Source organism: Heloderma suspectum, chromosome 6 (genome assembly GCF_057233095.1).
Source record: "Heloderma suspectum isolate Gila_16-S chromosome 6, 16-S_ref, whole genome shotgun sequence".
Lineage (NCBI taxonomy): Eukaryota > Metazoa > Chordata > Lepidosauria > Squamata > Helodermatidae > Heloderma > Heloderma suspectum.
Genome location: NC_139463.1, coordinates 68,058,400 through 68,081,297, shown reverse-complemented (window position 1 = coordinate 68,081,297; position 22,898 = coordinate 68,058,400). Strand labels below are relative to the sequence as shown.

Sequence of the window (22,898 nt, the reverse complement as noted above, 5' to 3'; positions counted from 1 at the left end):
TCCCAAAGGTCATTCCCACCTCCATGCTTCATAATCCATGATGCTTACCTTGGACAGTGATGTATGGGCACGTGGGAGACTGAAGCTTGTCCCAGCTACATGATGGCCAGCCGTAATAGCAGCCTAATAGTAGAACAGTGCATTGTAAGGGTTACTGTGATTTCCCACCCCCCTACATGACAATGGGCAAAAATGGCAGCTGTGTGTGTGCTGATTTGGTCAGCAGAGAATACAGCAAGAAAGTTGCTCTCCATTCCATCCTCCAGTTCTTTCTTCCAAGGGGGGGTTGAAAAGACGAAAGGATAAAGGGCAAGCATGCCAGCGCAGCTTATTATAATGCATAGGCAATGTAGGGCCTGGAATTTTAAGCAGCTGCTTCTGTTCAAACCAGCCAGTTCTTCCTTAGCTTTGGGTGGGCAGATGAGGAAAGGCACTCTGGACTGCTCAGAGGCACACTGTCTATTGTTATGTCAAAGGTCCTCTTTATTGTGATTTCAAAGAGCCCTGTTTTGGTTCTTACAATTAGGGATGGATGGATCACCCCATGCAGCACTCGCCAAACCTCCAGCACTTACCCAATCCAGGCGAGCATGTGGGGCATTTATGCCGGTAATGTTGCAGACATTGGCCCCCATTTGTGTAGATGGGATACTTATGGAAAAGAGCAAGCAGCCATTAGAATGGCAAATGGTGCTTGTTGAGGGAGCAGATGCCCGTGCTCTTGTCCAGCGCGGTGCATGCCGAGCCAGGAAGGTGTTGGGGTCCGCAAACTGGTGCTCGGGGGGCTGAGTCAGCGATTTGTTGCTGGGCTTCAAGCCCCAGCCAGGCACCCACACCATCCCTACTTATAATTGCCCAGCTCTTCATCTGAGCCTATAGAACCATGAGAGCTCCATTCCTCAATTGCATCATATCCATCTAAGTACCTTATCCATTTAGCCTCTAACTAAAACCAACAAAAAGAAAACAAACAAACAATCCTTCGTGCGTGCCCCTTTGTGCTTCCAGTTTCAACCCCCCTTTCTGGTATTGGCTTTAGACAGTTTTCTCACTTGGAATTTCATGTAAAACCTTCACCTTCATACCCCACCACCTGCCAGCCAATTTGTGATAGATCAGGGTGGGAAGTCTTTCTCTACTGCTGGATCCCCCCTTTGTCTAAGGTTCGGTGAAGAAGCACCGTTCCCCATCAAAGGTGCAGGCAGGGAGGGGTGGAGTGGTTTGGCGGAGATGGAGTTAGCTCCTCATTCCTACCACCTTGGTAGCTTGAGATTCCTCGGTGAAGTTAGGGTTGGGGCTTTGTCCCATGAAAGTCTAAGTATGTGAGAGTAACAACACAGTATGGAAAATTAAGCAGATTTGCACACATCTGCTTGATTTGGCATACTTATTCTGCTGCAAAATAAAGACAGGGGCGTTCAAGCTCTTTCAGCAGAGGTAAAATTCCATTTTGGAGAAACTCTTGGGTGGGGTGCATTCCAGTGGTGGGCAGGGCTAAGGCAAAGGGGGCAAAAATACCAGCATATTGGAGCTTAAAGCCCTTACATACAGTAACTGAGACTCAGGAGAGGTATTTCAACCTCTTAGAATGGGGTGGGGGGAACAGCACAAAAGCCAGGAAACCAAATGATTGGTAGTTCGGGGAATGTGGCGTAGCAGTCTGGGGAACCCTGGAGGGCTGGACTGGGGCCCCAGGTGGGCCAGTTTGGCCTCCTGGCCTGAAGTTCTACACCCTTGCTTAGAACAATTTTTTTTTTAAAATTCAGAATATTTTAAAAGTTTAAAAACTGGGGTTAATAGAAGGAGGGAAGGGCACAGAGACTGGGGATATGGTATAATCGCCATGGAGGGAATGTGAAGGAACTGTGTGAGGAACTTATGCTCCAACCTTTGGGCTGCTGGAAGTCCCACTCAGTCCCCTCTCATTTCTGATATTTTGTCACATCCTTTCACACTTTCCTACAAAGCCATAAGGACCAGAGACTTGGTTTCAAATTAAAACTAAGGTGCAAAAGATGCTGTCTTCAGTGTTCTGAAGGTGTGCAGTATACAAGGGAAGCCTGACTAGAAGGACGAAACGAGATGTGACAAGCGGTGTTGTGCCAATTCCCTACAAAGAAGGGATGGGTGTGAGATTCAGAGCACAGCATGGGTGGCTGGGAAAGGGGAAGATTAAACTCTTTCGCACATTTCCCCCCCTGAAACAGCTTCTTTGCAGCTATTCACCAGCCCCAGAATGAGTTATTTCAAAGTCACGGAGCCCCACTGGAAGAAAAGCTGTAAAAAACCCAACAACCTCAGGGACAAAAGAGCAGGGGGGGGGGGGGTTCTGCCCCCCCCACCCACTGTTTTGTAAAGATTGGGCTGGAGCCCAATTCTGATGTGGTTATGCTGCCATCACATCTAGTTTGGCCAGGTCACAACTCATCCTTCTCAGGGACGTTTCAGGTCACAGACGTCTCAGGGACAACTCATCCTTCTCAGGGACGTCTCAGACTATCAAACTGCACAAATTTGTGAGCTGCTAAGTAGTCCCTTTGAATGAACAGTGAGAACTCCAAGACACTCAAAAAGTGCCATAGAAGCGCCTCAGGCAGGATGAAAAGGCTCCAGTTAGCAATGGTCCCTTGCAATAATTATGGTGGACATCACAGGCATTCTAAGCACCATCTTGAAGGCATCTCACCCACAAGACTGAGTGGGTTTGGGCCAGAGGGTGGCATATTTGGCACATCGTCAGTTCAGAATTTGCTGCCCCCAATCTGTTACCCAAAACAGGGTCTTCAGCTTGCCTCATGATGATAAGGCCAACCTTGTGGTCTGCCAAGCAATGAAAAATCTTCAGTCGTCTTGAGGTGTAATTTATAGAGAGAGTTGAAATTATTAGGAAATTAACCTTATTTCTGATGGAACTCTGGTCACAAAAAGGTAGATCAGCCTCCACCAAGTGAGTGCCTTCAAGATGTGTTGCATTACAATTCCAATCATCCTCAGCAAGCATATAAAACAAGCCTCCCCACTGTAATGTCAAGTGGCTTATTTACACCGAATATATAGTACCAGGATAACTGTCATGGCTTCCCCCAAAGAACTGTGGGAACTGTAGTTCAGAGAGGGTAACAGGGAATTATCTGCTAGAGATCTCTGTTCTCTCTCACAGAACTGCAGCTCTCAGGGTTCACCAAAGAGAGGGAAGTAGACATCCCCACAGAATGATGGAAGGAGCTAAGGAGTCATCTAGTCCAATCCTTTGCATAAAAGTCAAGTTCAACAGCCCATAAGCACCTTGCACAGATCTTCCTACACGACCCAGCCCAAAGCTTACCACAAGCAGAGAGCAAACACGCTCCAGAAAAGATACCTGTAGAATAGATATCTCAAGCAAGTGAATCAAGCTACATGGAGCAGGGGGCGATGTAAATCCCCTGGGGGCACTGCCAGTGTGACCTGGGGAAAATGTCTTTCCCCATCTCAAATATGTGATGCCTGAACATGAGCAAAACCAATCCACCAGTTCACCCCAAGATAATTTTGTTGCGTGCCACATAGGGATGGATGAATCAGGCTATTTCTGGTCCATCTCAGTTTCACATGTGTTCATTCATGAGTCAGTTCCATCCTGTTCCCAAATTAATCTCTGGTGTGTTTTTAAAAAACAGCATATGCAAACGTGTATTCAAATATGTAGGTTTGAACGTATTTTCTCACAAAATATGGATTTCTATGTGTATTTTCTCTCAACATGCACATTTCTAAATGTACCCTAAAATATACTATTTTATATGCGTTTGGGGTACATTGCTTTTGCTGAGAGCAGCATCACAAAACTGGTGAAGTCCAAAATCCAAAGGCCTTCCAATCTGCACATTAGTCTGGCAAATGCAGATCAGGTCAGTTTGCTTTGAAATGTGGACCGAACAAAATTCTTGAGCACCGTTAGTGCCATTTCAGGCTACCCAACACTCAGTCCCTAGTTGTGGCAGTTCCTGAAGCTACTCAAGGTGGTGAGGAGAGAAACCCAAGATCTCATGCAAGTGGACCGTGACTGATGCACGTAAATAGAGACTGCTACATCGTCTTCTTAATTGCATCCAGCTCTACACACCAGTGAGAGTTGTATCCAACACCAGTGAGGTTCTTTGTTTCCAGGGACCATACCGCAGATTTTTTTTTTTACAGCTCTAAGAACAATTTTTTAAACTTCGTTCAATTTCCTGGGTTTATAAGGTAGGCTATCAAGCCACAACTAACACCACAGCAGAAATCCTAAATTGGGAGGGAAAAAACAAAAAGGTTGAGCCTTATGGCATATCCTGATTTAGGATACATGGACTTGAGAACTAGCAGCGGGAACGAGCACCCCGGCTCTGTCTAAAGGGCACGGCATGCATTGCAATCAGAAAACCCCTTTGTTTATAAGTGCAAGCAGAATCATAAGGCGGACAAAAAGAGTGAAGTACCCACACCTAACAGTGAACAGCATTCCGGATTCCACCCCAGTCCAACGTTTCCCAGCATTCTCTGCGGGACGCCCAGCAGCTCAGACACTCTGTAAGAGCCGCACACGGTTAGTGCCCACTGGATCCCGTGTGGTGTCAGTACAACGCACGCTACTTTGTGTCAGATGGGTGATATGGGGAAGAGTGAAAGAGCTGTTAGTTGGTTAATGTTCGGAGAGAAAGAGAAAAGGAAGAGGAATCCTGTTAGAGGTGCAGTGGTGGGTAGCCAGTTGGAGGGAAGAAAGAGTAGAAGGGAGTTGCAATCCGTTCGAGCAACGGCTGTTACCTTCCATCCTTCGGCGGCTATGGTGGCCCCATTGGGCCACAAGTCTGCGGCTGACGCGAGCTGGTCGCAACGGAACTTAGGAATAAATGAAGAGCTCCTCTGAAATACCTGAGGAAGTCAGAACATGGAAGGTGGTTGTTGTTTGGGGGGCTGTATACAGACAGAATACAAAATGGTGTGGAGTGCTAATTTCGGCTCAAGGAGCAAAGCCATAAACAATAGATCAAAAATGGGGTGTTGAAGAAAAACAACCCCAAACCTGACGAACAGAAATCTGACCATAATACTTGGCCACGCTCTCAATTTCAGGAAGGGTCTGTGGTAAGATAGATTCCTAAGGGCTGAAATCACAAGACATGTCCTGAAATTATGAGTACACATAAAACACATTGTATGTACATCCAGTGATGGAAGTGACCAATAACAATGATATAGAAATACAGTAATAAGTAACAGAAATACCCTTTTTAGGCCCTGGAAGTTGCCAGATAAGAACTTTTGAAACTTTGTTCCATAGTCTGTAGCTGAAATCCTCTCATGTCAACACACAAATTTTCCTGATGATCTTGGCCCATCTGTAATGATTATTTACCCAAAAGATCCTGTGGTGCTGTTTTGAGGGACATGGGAAAGGAGCTGCTCTCAGGGTCACTATTTGGCACCCACAAATCTATTGCCATTTTGGCTTCTAGTTCTGTGGTAGGCAAAATCCAACAAGCATTCTAAGAACATAGGAATTGCCTTTCCGGACCAAACCGAGTTGCACTGATTCCAGCATGCCAGCCAGATGCCTCTAGAAACTTCACGTGTGTGTGTGTGTGTGTGTGTGTGTAATGAAGATAAATACATTCCCCCATTTGTCCCCAGCACCCGGTGTTCAGAAGGTACACCGTTCCTGTCTATTGACATTCAATTCAGCCATCTTGACTAACAGCCATTGATAGACTCATGTATCATAAATTTTTCTAACCCTTTTTTAAACCACCGAAGCTTCGGCACAATCTCTTAGCCTTCATCCTTACTCAAATTGAGTGTAAGTACATGCAACTGAACTGAAGGATAAACGTCCTCGTTTTCAGGGCTGGCCCTACCATTAGGCAAAGTGAGGCAGTCACCTCAGGCAGTAGATAGTGGGAGGGGGCAGCAAGGTGTTGGAGGAGAGAGCTGAGTGTTAAGCACCCCTGCCAAAGGAAGTGAGGTGGGGGGCTACCAGGAAGAGGGCCTTTTCTGCTGTGGCACCCCAGACATGGAATGAGCTCCCTAGAGAGGTTCATCTAGTCTCTACGTTGTACTCCTTTTGACGCCAGGTGAAGACCTTTTTATTCTCCCTGTATTTTAGCATTTTAGCTTCCTAGTCTTTTAGCTCTGGCGTTTTAAATCTCTGCACTGCTGCTAGGTTTTATTCTGGTTGTACTGTTATATTGTGGTTTTAAGCTTTCACATTTTATATTGTTTTGTGGTTTTAACTTTTGTGAACCACCCAGACAGCCTTGGCTATTGGGTGGTACAGAAATGAATGAATGAATGAATAAATAAATAAATAAATAAATAAAATAAGCGGCCTGTCCTGTGCTCCCTAAGCTAACCTGATGCCTTCAGGTACAGTGGAGGAGGCTGTTCCATTGTCAGTGTTGAAGAAACAGGCCAGTCGGCTTTTGTACATGGAATAGGAGAGGGCGCCATCTTATTCTTTGCCTCCGGCAGCAAAATGTTTTGGGCCGGCCCTGTTCGTTTTACTCTTGCTTCCATCTTCCTCCCTTCTTCTATTGCTTCTCCTGTGCCAGATTTTAGATAGCAAAAACTGGCTTTTTGTTGTTGCTCTGTAAAGGCATCATGTACCACAACTATCTTACGCTTGCCTCTGTATTTTTGTGGGTTTTTTAAAGTCTAAACCAAAGTGTAGGAAGTTTTCAACTCCAGGTCTGCAAATCCTTTTTGAGAGACTGAAGTTGCTTCTACCACCTTTTGCTGGTGCACAGATCAGAGTGTATTTTACAAACGTAAAATTCAGAAGTATCTGGGTTAGGTAAGTGATGTTCTCAGCATCCCCACCAGGAGGCACCATTTCCCTGTAAGCAGCTTCTAAAGTTGTTTCTGGGACCATTTCAAGTTAACTAGTATTATATAATATATTATCTGCATTTTATAATAGTAATTAATAATCTAACAAATTCCTGAAATCTGCATGGATGATGCACATTCAAGAGAGGTTGTATTTCCTCTGCTCTGCAAAGGATATTTTTTTAGGAGCTTGAAATTGGTTTGACAAAAGCTTTGTTTAACTAAGTGGCTCACTACACATTATACTCTTAATGATGAAACAGTCCCCCAACACCATTTTTCTAAAAAGCAAAGTCACGGGGAAGGGAGAATTTTGAATGGAGATGCATGAAAGGAGGGAGGAGTTGCTACTTCCCAACACACACCACTTCTCCATTCCAAACAAATGGGCATTTATTTATTTCATTTACATCCCACCTTTTTTCCTCTTGCAAGGCAACTTACACGGTCCTCCTCCTCTCCATTTTATCCTCACAACAACAACCCTGTGAGGTAGGTTAGGCTGAAAGCCAGTGGCTACCCCAAGTCACCCAGTGAGCTTCTTGGCCAAGTGGGGATCAGAATCTGCATCTCCTGAGTCCCAGTCCAACACTCTAGCCTCTACACCACACTGGCTCATTCTTTTGCCTCCACGTGGTTCAAAATATGTACATGTAGCACCACAATAATTTGTGCTAGGACTATAATAAGATTTTGGAACAGTCTGGGCAAGTATCAGGATAGAAAGTTAATCAAGGAAAAATATCTGATAACCAAAGCAGGAATCAGCAAAAAAGTAACTGACCCAAAATGGAAAAATAAAGGAATTGGATATGTCTTTGGATAATGACTTTCCCCAATGCATCTATCTACGCTAATGATGGTTAAATATGTCAATTTCAGTTTCACTTATTCTCATTTTCCCAGCCTTAATGTTAGTTTCCTCCTGTTTCTGTTCGCAGTTTTAAAAAAGAAGCAAACTCTGCATGAAAATGTATGTGCAGTTTTGTGTACATTTTCCTAATATGTGCATTTTTGTATGCAATTTTCCCTAATAGAATGTGTTTTTGTATGCTATTTTCATCACTATACAAATGTTTGTGTACACTTCTCCCATTTTTGTAGACATTTTTTGACTGCAAAATTTGGAAAAGTGCAACTATCAAAGTATAACTGCATTTTGTATAAGTTTGGGAAGTGCGCATTAGGTAAGTTTGCATTAAAACGGGAACCAAACAAATTTCACTACTGTCCCTAATCTACACTAACCAGATAAACTAGATACTTTGGCCAACAAGTCACAGCAAGCATTAAAAATGTGGGGATCAGGAAAACCTTTGTGGATGGGGAACACTGTCATGATATAAATGAAATATTAGCAACATTCTTGTTGCTTTCTTTAACGTTATCTCTAGTAATTCCATTGTTGGGGTGGGGTTGGGGGGGGCGGGGGGAGACTTGCACTGCAACTCTAAACATGTCTACTCAGAAGTAAGCCCCACTGATTTCATTGGGACTTAGCTCCAGAGGAAGTGAGTACAGGATTGCAGTCTCAATCAAATTCAGTCCTGTTTGAACAAACGTATTTGGAAGTATAAGGTTCCAAGAATAAAATGCGGAATATTTCAACAAGGTGCCTCATATGGTAGTTATGGCTGTTGCGCATGCAACCAAATACTACAACGCACCTGTAATGCCTTCTGTGTATCAACTGATGTTCTATGTGTCAAGCGCATGTTGGAACACTGAACAACGTTATATAAATATTCCTCTGGCAGCATGGATTTGGTTGAGAGAATTAGCCCAAACCAGACCAAAAAGAAATGAAATATGTACAGCCATAATTATAACATAGGATAAATACAGGGAAAGATGAGATCCTACTCCCGCTGTTTCACTACTGGCATCGTAGTAAAGATTTTCAACTGAGTAACTATGACAGCCTCCCCTCACCTGATCCTCTCCAGATGTTTCAGACTGCAATTCCCATCGGTCCCAGTAAGCATGGTCAAGAATGCTGGGAGTCGTAGTCCAAAACATCTGGAGAGCTGCCTTCTACTGAGTCAGACCGTTGGCCCATCTGGCCCAGTACTGTCGACACTGACTGGCAGCAGCTCTCCAGGGTTTCGGGCAGGATACTTTCCTCGCCCTACCTGGAAAAGCTGGGGATTGAACCCGGGACCTTCTGCATGCCAAGCATGTGCTCTGTCACACTGAGCTACGCCCCCTCCCTAAAGGTTGAACTATGATATCTGTGGAACAATACACAGTTAACAGGTTCATAGCTCTTCCTGGGGGAAGGGGAGGCAGACACATTATTTATAATGAAGTAAAATGTAAAATGCAGAACTGCTTCCTAACATATTACAAATCAGGGGTCAAATTCAGGCAATGCAAAGAGAAACGATGTGACAAGAAGTTTGACAAAATATGAATAGGTGTTCATATTTCCCATGACTTGAAAAGGGGTCTTCTCAATGGAATTGTGATAGAGATTGAGCCTAAAGATTACAAGTATAAAGGCAAATGGAAAAGGGATTTACAGGGGTCAGTTTCAAACTCAATGGGCTTACGTTTGTAAAGAAAAATCAAGTTAACCTTTAGATGTCTGCTCTATACAGAGGTTTTATAAATTGTCATATTGGTATTATACTCTATCTATTATTAGGAGAATGTATAGAAATACATCTGGTACTTGTTGGAGGCATCAATGCAGATGTCATGTACATATGGAGGTCCTGTAACAAAGTGAGTTTTATATACTAGAGGAACATTATTAGAAAGAGCAAAGATGTAACAGTTTACAATATCGCTAAGCACCTTAGCAATTCTCTTAGGTTATTTGAAAACTCATGTCTCAGAAATACATAACGGTCTTGTAGGTAATGTGTTGAGAACAGCAGCACGTATTCTTTTAGCAATATGCTCAAAAACCAACTGTCACCTACAGTTGAGCTTCAGGTGCAGTAAGCCATATTAATGAACAAGCTGATCTTTTATAAGCATCGCTGGGAAGGGACAAATCAGACATGAGCTTCGTTGTTTGATCAGTGGAGATGGTTTATTGTATACTGGCATCATAATAGATCTAATGAAAATGCCTGATGCATTGTCAATAGTGTAATTTTCGTATTAATGAGGCTTCGTTTAGATACTTGATAGTCGTTGTTTTCTTTTTCTTTTCTTTTTTTTTCTTTTTAAAGCCTAGCATATTTGTAAGGCCAAACATGTGCTTGAAACACTGCAGGGGGGAAGTTGCTTTGGAGGGGGACAATTTCGAGCACAGAACAGCTGGTGGGGACTGGGTTAAGCACCTTCTCCCTCTCCTGCTGCTTCTCCATTCCAAATCCATCCCCCTTTCCAAAAGCAGTGCTGCTTTTTTAGTAAAAGGCATGGGGCGGGCTGTGTGCGTGTGCGTGTCTCAGAGACACACCCATTAGTGTGCAACATATAGTTATCCCCTAGTTGTTCAGTTGGTTACAGATGAACAAGGAGAACCGACGGGTGCCCGTCACAGATTGCTAGAGCAATCATTCAACTTGAAAACAATATTAAAGTAACAGCAACCAGATGATCTCTCAATAGAGAGTACAGCATCCCAGACTATAAACCTTTTTGGGTGTCCAACATACGGCCAGTGAAAGACGGAGCGCTAAGTGAGTGCAAAGTCTGGGGGCACCGGCCATGTTTAGGGAAAATATATAAACATTTACTGACATTCAGCCAAAACATAAGCTGCAAAGTGAATCTTCACCTATGGAAATCCCCAGTCTGGGGGATTTCTCATTGTATTTGTCAAAGTTTTAAAATCTATTCCTCATAAAATTCAAGAGGTTCATCTCTTGGTTTTCTATGCCACTAAAGAAGGAGTTTCTCAAGTCTGGCTGCAACAGAAGCACAATTATGCAGCCACTGAGTTACCCCACTGACTTGTATGGAGATGACCATGCCCTGGCCATATCTGCAGCCACCATGAATGGTCTGCAGCCACAGTTTCGAAGACTAGATGCACACCACTGCCCAAGAGCCCCTTCTTACGCCTACCCCTCCTACCTCAAGTTCAGCTATGATCCTGTCTTCGTCATCATCATCTTTGATGGCGGAAGCAATGATGGGGGGTGTTGAGGCAGGCCTGGCGACCTCTGACACTGTCCTCCTCAGTTTCACCTGTGGCTTCTGGGTCTCCAGCTCTTCCGATTCAGCTTTCTGGAATCACAAGCAAAGGAGGAGCGAATGGGAAGAAGGGAGGGGTTGAGTCCTAAATGGAGGGGAGGGAAGAAAGGCATGGGGCAAAGCTAGTCCAGTGGGTATCTCTCGCCTGACACTGGCCCACTCCTTTTCACAGGGATGAAGGATTTCGTACCTTCATGAAACCGGATTCTTTTTTGCTGGTGACAATCACCTCTCCTGTGCGGGTAGTCGTGAGACCGTGGGAGGATGGGAAGCTTCGCCGGGGTGGGGGTGGGGGAGGAGACTTGGAGGGTTTCTCTGTCCGATATCTGGGCACCGTCAACTCATCTGGGGAGATGACAAAGTTAGCGAGTCATGCATTTCATTCATGGCATTCTCTGTCTGGAGAGGCAGGGCTTTTTAAAATGTGCACCGAGACACAAAATGTGCAGCTCCAGGAAAAAATGTGAAGTTCTTAAAGAACATCTGCGCCCTTCAAAAAAAAGTCATGCAAAAGTTGTATTATGTTAGCTGACAATAACCATGTGAAACGTAACGTGTGTAGTCCTGACTCCTTTGCTACCCCAGACCCTCTTCAAATATACTCATCTCTCCTCCCCGTGCCAAAAACAGCCCCCTCAGATTCCTTTCCTACTCTACATAAAGCATTCACCCGTGTTTCAAAGACGAAGGAAATCATTCTAGAGCTGGGAGGGGGAATCTCCTCCCCAGTCTTTTTTGCAGCCCCTGCTGCCCCTATGACCGAATTTCAGTGGCAAATGCAGTGGAGGCAGTGGCTGGGATGGGCTTACATCATGTATATCAGCTTTCTCCAACCACCTGGCACCATCCAGATGTTTTGGACTACAACTCCCATCATCCGTAACCATTAGCCATTCTGGCTGGGGCAGATTAAAGTTGTACCCCGAACAGCTGGAGGGCACCAGGTTGGCGAAGTCCGATGCATGTGGCGAGCTCTTGCAACCATCAAGGACTATCAGGGCCAAACGACACATTTCATGAAATGTGTGATCACATTTAACATGATTGTGTATTTATTTTTAAATAGCAGGTGTCTTGGGGACACAACTGGGATCAGGGGAGGCTTCTTTCCATCTGGAAACAGCAGCTTCCAGGCAGGTGATTTGGGGCGGGGGGAAGACTGTGGCACAGGGGGAAAGGATTATTACATCACAGTCCCAATTCTGATTCTGCTCCGCATGGGTTGCATGTCAGTTGCACACAGGCATTTCAGGCAACGTGTGGTTCGGTCTGCAGTTATGTAAAGCTATAACCTTCCCTGAATCCTCTGGACAGAACAGACTATCTGTCTAAATACATCTTGCCTTCTCTCTCTCTTCTCTCACGTGCCCAGTCCCACACAGGCTGTCTCCTCCCTTCTGCGCCTGCCTTACCTGATCCCCGGCGACCGTTGGGGTCCATTTTGGTTGTGGACTTCTGTGCATGCTGGGGTTTGGCGGGCTTGTGCTCTGGGGTGGAGGCAGCGCTCCCACTGCCACCGCTGCCGGAGGTCTGCTTGTGCTTAGCTGCAAACTCCAAGTCGGGGATGGCTTTCATCAGCTCGGCTTGGGTCTCTTCCAGGAGGCGGTTAATATCTTTAGCGCTGTACTGGGTCAAGGCTGCCCGCTTCTCCTCCCAGTCACGCTCTGCAGCCTGTAAAGCAGGATAGCCTGTAAAGCGGGGCTGGATTAACTAACAGTTATGCTGATTACTCTAGAGCAGGGCCCCACAGCCAAGTACGTCATTTCTAAAAGTCAAGGTGCTAGGGCTTATTGAGGAAGGGAAAACAGGGAGGCGCTCACTGAGCGAGGAGTGCAGTCTCTTTCAGGAAGTGGGGAAGGAAAACTTTGGCTCCCCCCCCATTTTTTCTTTATTTGTTTTTATTAGATTTATTAGCCATCCATCTGGCCAGCTACCTGGCCACTCTAGGCCCAGGTCTGAAAAGGAAGGCCTGCCTCAAGCCAAGCTATGATACAATTCCTGCCTACTGAGGTGGTTCTTTTTCTCTCAGTGCAATCTATATTCTATTGCCTTTGAGGCAGTGAAGTTTCTAGCCCTGATTGACTGAGCTGGGACGGTATGTTCGCAGACTTTCCCATTCCTCAGGGAACAATGCTGCCAGAATATTGGCAGTCCAGCTTCTGTGAGAGAAGGGGGAAATTGTCATAGGAACACAGGAAGCTGCCTCATACTGAGTTAGACCATTGGCCCACCTAGGAATGCCAAAAGCAAAGGGGTACAGAAAAAGAGTGTTTAGCATAGGAGACTGGTGTTGGAAGAGCGAACAACACTCATTACAGGAGAGTAAATTGCCCTGAAGAAGGACCTGTGGGTCCGAAATGCATTGGAATTGTTTTCATTAAATTAAACACCCTTTTTGTCTACCCCTTTGCTTTTGTTTTTGGGGGGCATTCCTCGTGGGGTTCCCTTTTTGTTAGCATTGGCCCATCTACCCAGTATTTGTAGGGCCCCGGGCCTGTAAGCAAGCTAATAGTAGTTTTACAGATGCATAGAGATCCATAATGCTCTCTGCTTTGGTTCATTATTAGTTGCAATCCCTCGCAGTGGGGTCTATCGGCTCATAAGATGAGTCAAAGGCCAGTGCAGCACCTCCTTGGCACATTCCACGCGAACGAGCTCTGGTACCATTATCTTATCAGAGCCTAGGATGTGCCTGAGAAGTTGAGCTCTGTTTATCTTAAAGCTACAGGTGTCTGTGCTGGGAAAATTAGGGTAGTCTTGCTTCTGCCAAATATGTTACTATGCACTGTTAGACTATGCTGGGAAAGTTGTAGATGAATGCTTCCACCTGTCATTTTACCTCACTGCTATGCCTGAATAACATGTATGATATAAAAGCCTTCTTGTAGCAGAGCTCTTGGTTCAGAGCTTTCTTCTGATCCAACAATTGGGTACGCCTGTGCGCTGTAAGTACTCAATGTTTCCTTGTAAATAAACCTGGATCTGACTTATCACTTTCTCGGCGCCTCTAAATTCTGGAAGCCCACAGCTGGGGCAAACAGTATTGTCACCACTGACTGGCAGAGGCTCTCCAGAGTTTCAGGCAGGATTCTTTCTTGCCCTAACTGGAGATGCCGGGGATCAAAGCTGGAACCTTCTGCATACAAAGCAAGTGTCCTACCATTGAGCCATGACTCCTCCCCTCCTAGTCAGTTTGCCTGGGATGAAAACCTCACATAGATCCTAGGGATAAGGGTAGCTTTGTGAGGCACTCTGAGGACTGGGAAGAGGCCTCAGGAGGTAGAGAAGTTAAGGGCCCAACTTACATTTGAAAATCTACATGGGTGAAAAGCTGCTGGGGTGTATGTGGGAATTTAGAGTGGGGAAATTGTGGGTGGAGAAAGGTTTGCTTCTCTTCCACTGCTTTTCCATGCCAAATCACACCCCTTCCAAAATGGTTGTGTAGGGGGCAGGAGGGGGGAGCAGGGCTTCTCCACACCAGGCTTTTTATCCCGTAACTTTACTGGGGCTTCTGCTTCTGGATTCTTTTGAGATTAATATCAGCTCCTTCACACACACTTCCTCCCCCCTGCCCCCGGGGACTGCCTTCATCTGCAAGTTCTATATGTTTCATTATACAACCACTAGATGGCACTGCTGTTATAGCGCAACTCCATCATTACACGCTTAGATTCAAATTGATTCAAACCACCATTTTTCAAAAATAGCTCATTATTCCTGTTGCAAATAAAGCCATGGAAATGGTCACAAAGCATGGGAGAGGCCCTGGAGGGTGATGACATCATGTAAAGGACCCCCAAAGTTCCATGAGTAACCAATCTCATTCGCAGGATAAAAGCCCCATGTCACTGGGCTACTGCTACGAACAATTGTGTATCATGTAGTTTGGCTCTAAGAGGCAGAGAATCCAAAGGCAATGTAACTGAAGGAAGGCAAGAGATTGAAAATCAGGAGCCTCAGGGAAGGATAGATGGAGAAGGAGGCTTGAGGAAGCATGGTGTGGCTCCAGATGGAGGAGTCCTATCACAACCCATCAAAAGGCATCGCACAGCAGCTCCGTATTTCCCTCCTTAATGGCTTTTTTGTGGTAAGGAAAAAGACAGAAGAAGAGATAGGAAAATGAGGGAGGGTTGCAAATGGAAAACAACTGCATTTGGACCCCTCGTAAAATTCCACATTTTGAGACAAGGTAATTGTACAGTAAAAGCCGCATCTGGAAACATCCATGAACTGAGGAAAGGAGGTGAAAATGAGTGAGAAAGGCAAGGGAGGTTTGGAGGGTGGTAGGGGACAGAAACCCCTTTTCTGCCAAGGGCTGCATTGCTTTGGGGTTAATAAGTTGGGGCCTGCATGCCAGAGGTGGGCCGGGCCAAACCAAGCAGTGGGTGGGGCCACAGCAAAAAGTGGGCAGGGCCTTTCCAAGACCGCTTCTCTTTCCCTCTCCTTCTCTCCCTCTCCCTCCCCAGGAAGCTGTGTGGGAATGACATACCACTCTCCCTAGAGGCTTGAGCATATCGCTTGCAGAGGGCTTTTGGAATTAGGCTGAAGGCTGCATGCAGCCGTAGGGCTACAAGTTGCCCACCTGTGATCTAGACCAGTGGTCTCCAAACTTTTTTGATCACGCACCCTGTATTGGAGAGCCTCGTGTGGCGCAGAGTGATAGGCAGCAGTACTGCAACCGAAACTCTCCCCACGACCTGAGTTCGATCCCAGCGGAAGCTGGGCCCCGGGTAACCAGCTCAGGTCGACTCAGCCTTCCATCCTTCCAAGGTCGGTAAAATGAGTACCCAGCTTGCTGGGGGAAAGGTAGTCACCACTGGGGAAGGCAATGGCAAACAACCCCACTATAGTCTACCATGAAAACGCCAGAGCAAGTGGCGTCCCAATAGGGGTCAGCAATGACCCGGTGCTTGCACAGGAGGAAGCTTTCCTTTCCTACCCTGTATTGGCCCCAAGAGCGTAGCCAAGTCATTTGTAGTGTTAGAGGGGCCTAGAGATCCATAATGCTTGCTTAAGTTCATTATTGGTGCAATTCCCATGCTAGTAAGCCTCTGAGCATGTGCAGATGAGTCAAAAGGCCAATAACAGCCTTCTCCATGCAGTCCTTACTAATGAGTAGAAAGTCTTATCAAGCACTCTGCCTGGGAAATGAAGTTTGCTTGAGAACCAAACACTTCTAGCCTATGCTGGGAATGAACACTGGGGGCACTTGCTAGTGTTTGTGTAGGGATGTCAGAGAATTCCGCCACGGATCCCGGTGAGGCCGAATGCCAGTGCATTTGGCCCCCCGAACTCCATGGCGGAATGGCCTGCCACCCCCCGCCCCCCCGCGCATCCCCCCCAGGACGAGACTTACCTGGGGCGGATGTTCCGGACGGCGGCGGCTCCGGCGGTGGCTGGTCTTCCGACCAGCTGCCACCACCGCCGCCATTTGCAGTCGGTTCCCCCCCCCCCCATTCGTGATAGGCTACGTAAAGACTTATGTAGCCTATCATGTCTGGGTTAAAAAAAAAAAAAATCTTATGCAAATGGCGGTGGCTACGGCCGCCACCATTTGCGTTCTTTATTTTTGGCTATCTTAGAGATCCAAGTTCTAGTCCCCACTCGGCCATGGAAGCTCACTGGGTGACTTTGGGCCAGTCACAGACTCTCAGCCCAACCTACCTCACAGGGTTGTTGTTGTGAGGATAAAACGGAGAGGAGGAGGATAATGTAAGCCGCCTTGGGTTCCTTGCAAGAGGAAAAAAGGCGGGATATAAATGCAATAAATAAATAAATAAATACGTAAATATTTACGTAGAGTAAGACGGTGAAAATAAAGGGGAACACAAATAGCATCCGCTATGCTATTTGCGTTCCCCTTTCTTGTCTTCATCTTAGTCTACGTAAATATTTACGTAGACTAAGATGGCCAAAAATAAGGAACGCAAATGGCGGTGGCCATAGCCGCCGCCATTTGCGTACGCTTTTTTTTTTTTTAACCCAGACGTGATAGGCTACATAAGTCTTTACGTAGCCTATCGCGGCTGAATTCAGGGACGCAAACGGCGGCAGCTACATCCACCGCCATTTGTGTCCCCACTAGCCAGCAGCCGGATGTCCGGGGGGAGGGACGGAGTGCCTCCCCCCCCCCAGCGGAACCTGGCAGAGCCAGGTAAGTGGGGTTTCGTACATCCCTAGTGTTGTGCTGCCTCATTGCTAACATGTATTGTAGAAGACCCATTGTACCCCATGGCTCATGGTTCAGAGAAGCTGTCTGATCCAACCATTGGGTACCCCTGTGTGCTGTAAGTTACCCAATAAAGTACTCCTTGTAAGTAAACCACTGAGTCTGATTTATCACTATCTTGGCACTTCTAAATTACGAGTTCAGAACCTACGGCCGGGGCAATACACACCTCTATCAATAAAACAATTTGAGCTTGCACCCCCAATATATGCATATTTATTTATAAATTATATACATGTACTACTGTTCTAGTAATACATTATGTACATTATAAAACCTACACAAAAACAGAAATTTAAAAAGGATGAGATGAAGATGAAATAATGCGTTTAAAATAATTCTTAAAATGTTATTCGTTAATGATACGAAACTCCTTTTTGATCTCACTAAAAATATATATTAATAATATTATTTTTTAGTGGGAGCACTTTGACTGAATATGCTTCATTATTCTTGAAAATCTTGGTTTAACACTTTGTGATACTGCAATTCAAAGGTCTGGTTCCAAGTTCAGTTTATTTCGATACTTGGTTTTAATGGCTGTCATAGCTGCCACAGCATGTGCTTTCTTCTCGACTTCATTCTGCCAAAGGAGAGTGGGAAAAGCTAATCTCCTTCCCGCATCTGCTTGGATGCCGGCTTCCTCTGCCATGCCTGGCAGAGACTGGTGCAGTTGCTCTCGGTGGCCACGGCAGAGGCAGGATGGGATGGGAGCCAAGAGAGAAATGCCACAGAGCTTCCCTCTCGGCTCCCATCCCATCCTGCTGCCCCCACCATCATTGCACCCAGTGGCCACTCGTCAGGGCAGCAGGAGGCCGCTCAATGATCAGGCTGCTCACGCACTGCAATGGATCGTCTTACGCACCCCCTGGGATGCACGCACCCCACTTTGGAGACCACTGATCTAGACCCTCAGAAGAGCCGCGAACCTTTCGGGGGATATCTTATCTGTGGTAGCTTCTTTCACCACTTGAGCCTTCATTTTTATTTTAAACATTGATATGGCACTTTTTCTCAAACATTTCAAGACAGTCTACAAAAAATTAATATGACAAGTAAACAACAATAAATATCCTCGAATAAATGCACATGTGTGGCTCTGTCAAGAAGGGACCCTCAGAAGTAGCCGGTGGTAGCGGTGGGGCTGAATTTCCCATACCAATTGGAATCAACCAGCCAGTTCCTTAGCTGCTGCCTCCTTTTGTTTGAAATTAAATATCAGAATAACCATTTCATTCCAGGGTCCAGCGGGAAGAGGGCCTGGCTGGAGAGGTTTCATGGGGAAGGGTCATGTCACTTCTATACCTCTGTGCACCTAGCACGGCTGAATCAAAATGCATACACAACAGCAGTACTAGTCAATACATTAATATACCACCCTGCCCAAGTCAGGAACTGTTTCAAGCCGAAGCATAATCACCCCAAGTTTCGTCTGCCAGGAAAACCCTCTCATCCCCTGCCTGAATCGGCTTGGAGATGGGAGTGAAGGACGTGGGGGGAGAGAGAGAGAGAGACAGAGGAATGTAAAGAGGAAGGAGGGCTCTTTCCCTCCCCCATTGTTCTCTCCCATTCCCCCCCATTGATTCAGGTAGCATGGAGGGAAGGAACAGTAAGAGGTAACTGGCAACTTTGGTGGCAGACAGCATAAGAGCATAAGAAGAGCCCTGCTGGATCAGACCAAGAGTCCGTCTAGTCCAGCATTCTGTTCATACAGTGGCCAACCAGCTGTCGACCAGGAACTAGGGGTGTATGGATTCCCCACCATCCGTTCCGGTGGGGAATCTGTGTTGGGGGGAGGCGATCCGTTCCCGCCCCGCCGGAATCCTCTGGAGCAGCTCTGCTCCACGAGGATTCGGGGGGGGGGGACTGGCTTGGGGGCCGCTTACCTTCCCTCCTGCTAGCCAGAGCCGTCCACCTCCGCCCTGTCCCTGCCAATCGCCATGTCTTTTCAGTAAAAAAAAAAAAAAAAAAAGCCGATCGGCAGGATGGACTCATAGACTTAGATGCAAAATAGAGTCATGAATCTTGCGTCTAAGCCTATGTGTCCATAGGCCTGGACACAAGATTCATGACTCTATTTGCATCTAAGTCTATGGGCACATCCTGCCAATTGCCTTTTTTTTTTTTTTAAAGAAAAGACATGGCGATCGGCAGGGACAGGGAGGAGGTGAACGGCTCTGGCTGACAAGAAGCAGCCAAGTGCTGTTCTGCCTCCAGTCCTCTTGGAGCGGAGGTAAAGTGGTCCTGATACGCTGCGGATTCCTGAGGCTGGATTCCAAAGAATCCCGCCTCATTTGAATCCACAGCGGATTTCTCTGACATCCCTACCAGGAACCCACAAGGAGGACAGGAGTGCAACAGCACCCTCCCACCCATGTTCCCCAGCAACTTGTGTACATAGGCTCACTTCCTCCGGTACTGGAGGTAGCACACAGCCATCAGGACTAGTAGCCATTGATAGTCTTCTCCTCCAGGAATTTGTCTCACCCCCTTTTACAGCCATCCAAATTGGGGGCCATCACTACGGGTTGTGGTAGCAAATTCCATAGTTTAACTATGTGCAGCTGCTTAGGGCCTCACTGAAATGAACGGGAGCCACACGAAAGCATGCTATTTTGACAGGACTAGAGAAGGATAACTTCCCAGTGGATTGTGCCCTATATCAATTAATGGGAATCGAGGGCGAGTCAGTTCCCCACCTCAGGAATCAAGACACCTTGAGCCAATTCAGACAGTGTTGGTCTGGCCCTGATTCTTACCCAAGGGCCAGGAGCAGCCAGGCTTTGTATGCAGTTTCCAACTCCTGGACCTGTTTTTTTTGCTGCTCGGTAAGCATGAAGTGCTCTCACCTCCACAGACACCGATCTGTCCATGCTCCTCTTGCTAGTGGTCTCTGAGCCCATCTGGGCCTTGGCTGCAACCATCTCTGAACCCCGGGATGGGTTGATGCTTTTGGACATGTGGCTCTGCCCTTGACTTTGCGCATAGCTGGCTGTGCCCAGGCTATCTGTGGAAGCGGTCAGGTCATGGAGGTTCATCGGGGGGCTGGTGGGTACCTCGAAATCCAAGCCCCTGCTGAAGTCACTTTCCGGCTCCACCTTCTTTGGAGACTGGCTGAGAAGGTTGCTGGAAGAGTCCCAGACCCCCTCGTCTACCTGCCTGTGAAGGAAAGGGAAAGGGAGAGGTCAACAGCAGGCCAAAGGTCTCTGGGAGGAGCCCAGAAGCCTGGCAGAAGATTTAAAACTGGCTGCCATCTTGCGCTGCTGTGTTTGTTGCCCAAAGGGTCCATTTTTAAAACTGCACATATGTATGCATGGATAGCAGTGCTAATAAAATGATGGCTGGGAGTCTGGTATCAGTGAGGGCAAGAGAAGCTCTGGCTATCAGGAAGAAGCAAATGTGGGTGCAATGGCAACAGGGGCAATGATGGTAGCCAGTAGGAGGGGCCATGGGGATCAGGAGGTGGGGCCTAAAATAAACGCCCCAATTACATTGCCTAGACAATGGTCTGAAAGGCATCTGATGTCGTTCCCACTTTTGAGTCTGATCCTGGCCAGTACCTGGAAGGGAAACCATTTGGGAATCCCGTGTTCCGAGAGTAGGGATGGGTGAGAATTTTGTTTCAGTTTGGTTTTGTTAAGAATTTTCCAAAATTCACAACATTCTCTGTATTCGGGACAAAAAGAACTTGATATTAAAAAAAAAAAAAAAATAGAACGTTGGAGTAATGGCAACTGACAAGTTCATTCATTCACCCAAGGCTTTGAGTGCTTTGCTCTTAATAGTCTGGGTTTGAATCCTTGCGTATTCCGCCATGTTAGCACTGAATTAAGGTTGCCACCTCTTTTCCTGACAAGCTCATTGTCTTCAACAGCTACAGGGCAGGCAAAAAATGGTCCTCTCCACGCTGGGAACAGCTGTACCTATTGAATTTGGCTGGTTCAGATGGGTGAGAATTTCGGTTCAGTTCAGTTTTGCTGCGAATTTATCAAAATTTGGGAAAAAGCAAAACTGACAGATTCACCCACCCCTGGTTCTGAACTCCTTGGAGAAAGCCAGGGATACAAATGCAGCAAATAGCTTGTTCCCAGGTACACCTGCAGGGCATCCTAAAAGGACATCATGAGCATCTTTGGGGGAAGAGACTAATTTCCCAGCCTATCCAGTCCCAAGGGAAATAGCAGGGCTTCCTCTCGCTCAAGAGGGGCTCACTCACTTGCGGACTTGCGCCAGGGTGTCGGTCACTGCCTTGCACCGCTTGAATAGGCCGTCCAGCCGGTGCGGCTCTTCCTTGAGGAACTTCACAGCCTCCACCTCTACACGGAGGACCACGCGCATTTTGCTCTGCAGGCTGGGAAAATTAGCTGCAATGCCAGGGATGGGCAGAGAGGGAAGGGAGAGGCACGGGGGTCAGAGCAGGCCCAAGGAAGGCTTTCATCTGGGGGGAAAGGGAGGCATGGAGCCGAGAAGGGAAGCAGGCAGGCGGGATGGCGAGGTTCAGGTGAGTGAGAAGTCAGGTCTCCCCTGGACGTTACTGGTACTCAGTCTCAGAGGAGAAACAGCATTCCCCCATGGCGTAAATCTCCCACCTCCCAAGAGCTCAGCCAGTCATAAGCAAGGTAAGCACTTGTGCCTTCTGCAGTAATGAGACATGTGGGAAAGGGCTACAAAGCCACAACTCTCCAATGGTGGCATATATTTGTGAATATCTGTTTACTGTTTTCATGAGGGCTAGCAACATAGACAAATGTAAGTGAAACCTGAAATGGCCTTGATTTTTTTTAAAACAAGAATAATCAGGGATGATGCAGGTTTGGGGGAGTAGGTGAGGAAAGGAGATGACACTGAGGCTACTCTCTGCCAACAACCAGGGAAAACTCACTCACAAAACTTGCTGAAGGGCACAGGAAACACTGGTCCACAAAAACCAATGGTCAGATTCAGACCTGAAAAGTATCAGGCCCAAATCCTTGGTGGGACCTCAAGTCTGCACCAACCACCTTTTATTGTTTTTACTTTGGTCTGCCCTCTGCTTCCCATTGTGCTCAATGTCAGAATCTTGGTGAATATCAACATATACCAGTAAAATCTTAGATTTAATTGGACTTGTTAGAAATTCTTGTATTGTGGACCTGCTTTTTGAAATTTACACCCTCAGAATGAGAGCGGGGAATGTTCTTTTTCTGGAAATGGTGGAAATGAGACTGACCTTTGCATATTCACTGAAGGCATTGAGGTGGTTTTGACATTTCTCGGCAAATGTCAGCATTTTCTGAAACCTCCCTCTTGATCCTACCACAATCTTAGGACTTCTTGGTAAATGCTAACATCCTCCAAGTTTGTGACATTCACCTTAAAGTAATATTTATCTTCCCTTCAGGATTACTGGAATGGGTGTAGCTTTTTAAAAACAACACTAAAACTCAGTTTTATTTGGCTTTAGATTCCATTGCCTCCAGGCAGCAAGTAGGCAGACTAGGTTTTGTAATCAATGTGTGTAGACACAGTTGTGCACTCTTAAAATACTCATGCCTTTACTGTGGTGTCCACAGTAGCCCACACACAAAGGGAGGGTTGAGGGGAGAGCGTATGGGCCTGATGCTTGTTAAGCTATGGTTTAGGAAGCCTGGAAAGTTACATCCAAAAGGGCCCACTGTCTTTCAGCTTAATG

General features: G+C 46.4%; 1 protein-coding gene across 1 annotated transcript in view; it reads right to left on the bottom strand.

The window, feature by feature from the left end:
* Positions 1 to 22,898, bottom strand: part of SRCIN1 (SRC kinase signaling inhibitor 1) — a 185,932-nt gene that overhangs the window by 28,415 nt on the left and 134,619 nt on the right. Inside the window, exons 12-17 of the mRNA XM_084804718.1 lie at positions 21,444 to 21,591; positions 20,077 to 20,386; positions 12,411 to 12,669; positions 11,189 to 11,343; positions 10,879 to 11,031; positions 4,786 to 4,893 (exon numbers count right to left, since the gene is read on the bottom strand). Coding sequence (XP_084660844.1) covers positions 4,786 to 4,893; positions 10,879 to 11,031; positions 11,189 to 11,343; positions 12,411 to 12,669; positions 20,077 to 20,386; positions 21,444 to 21,591 — 1,133 coding nt within the window. The remainder of the gene's footprint in view (positions 1 to 4,785; positions 4,894 to 10,878; positions 11,032 to 11,188; positions 11,344 to 12,410; positions 12,670 to 20,076; positions 20,387 to 21,443; positions 21,592 to 22,898) is intronic.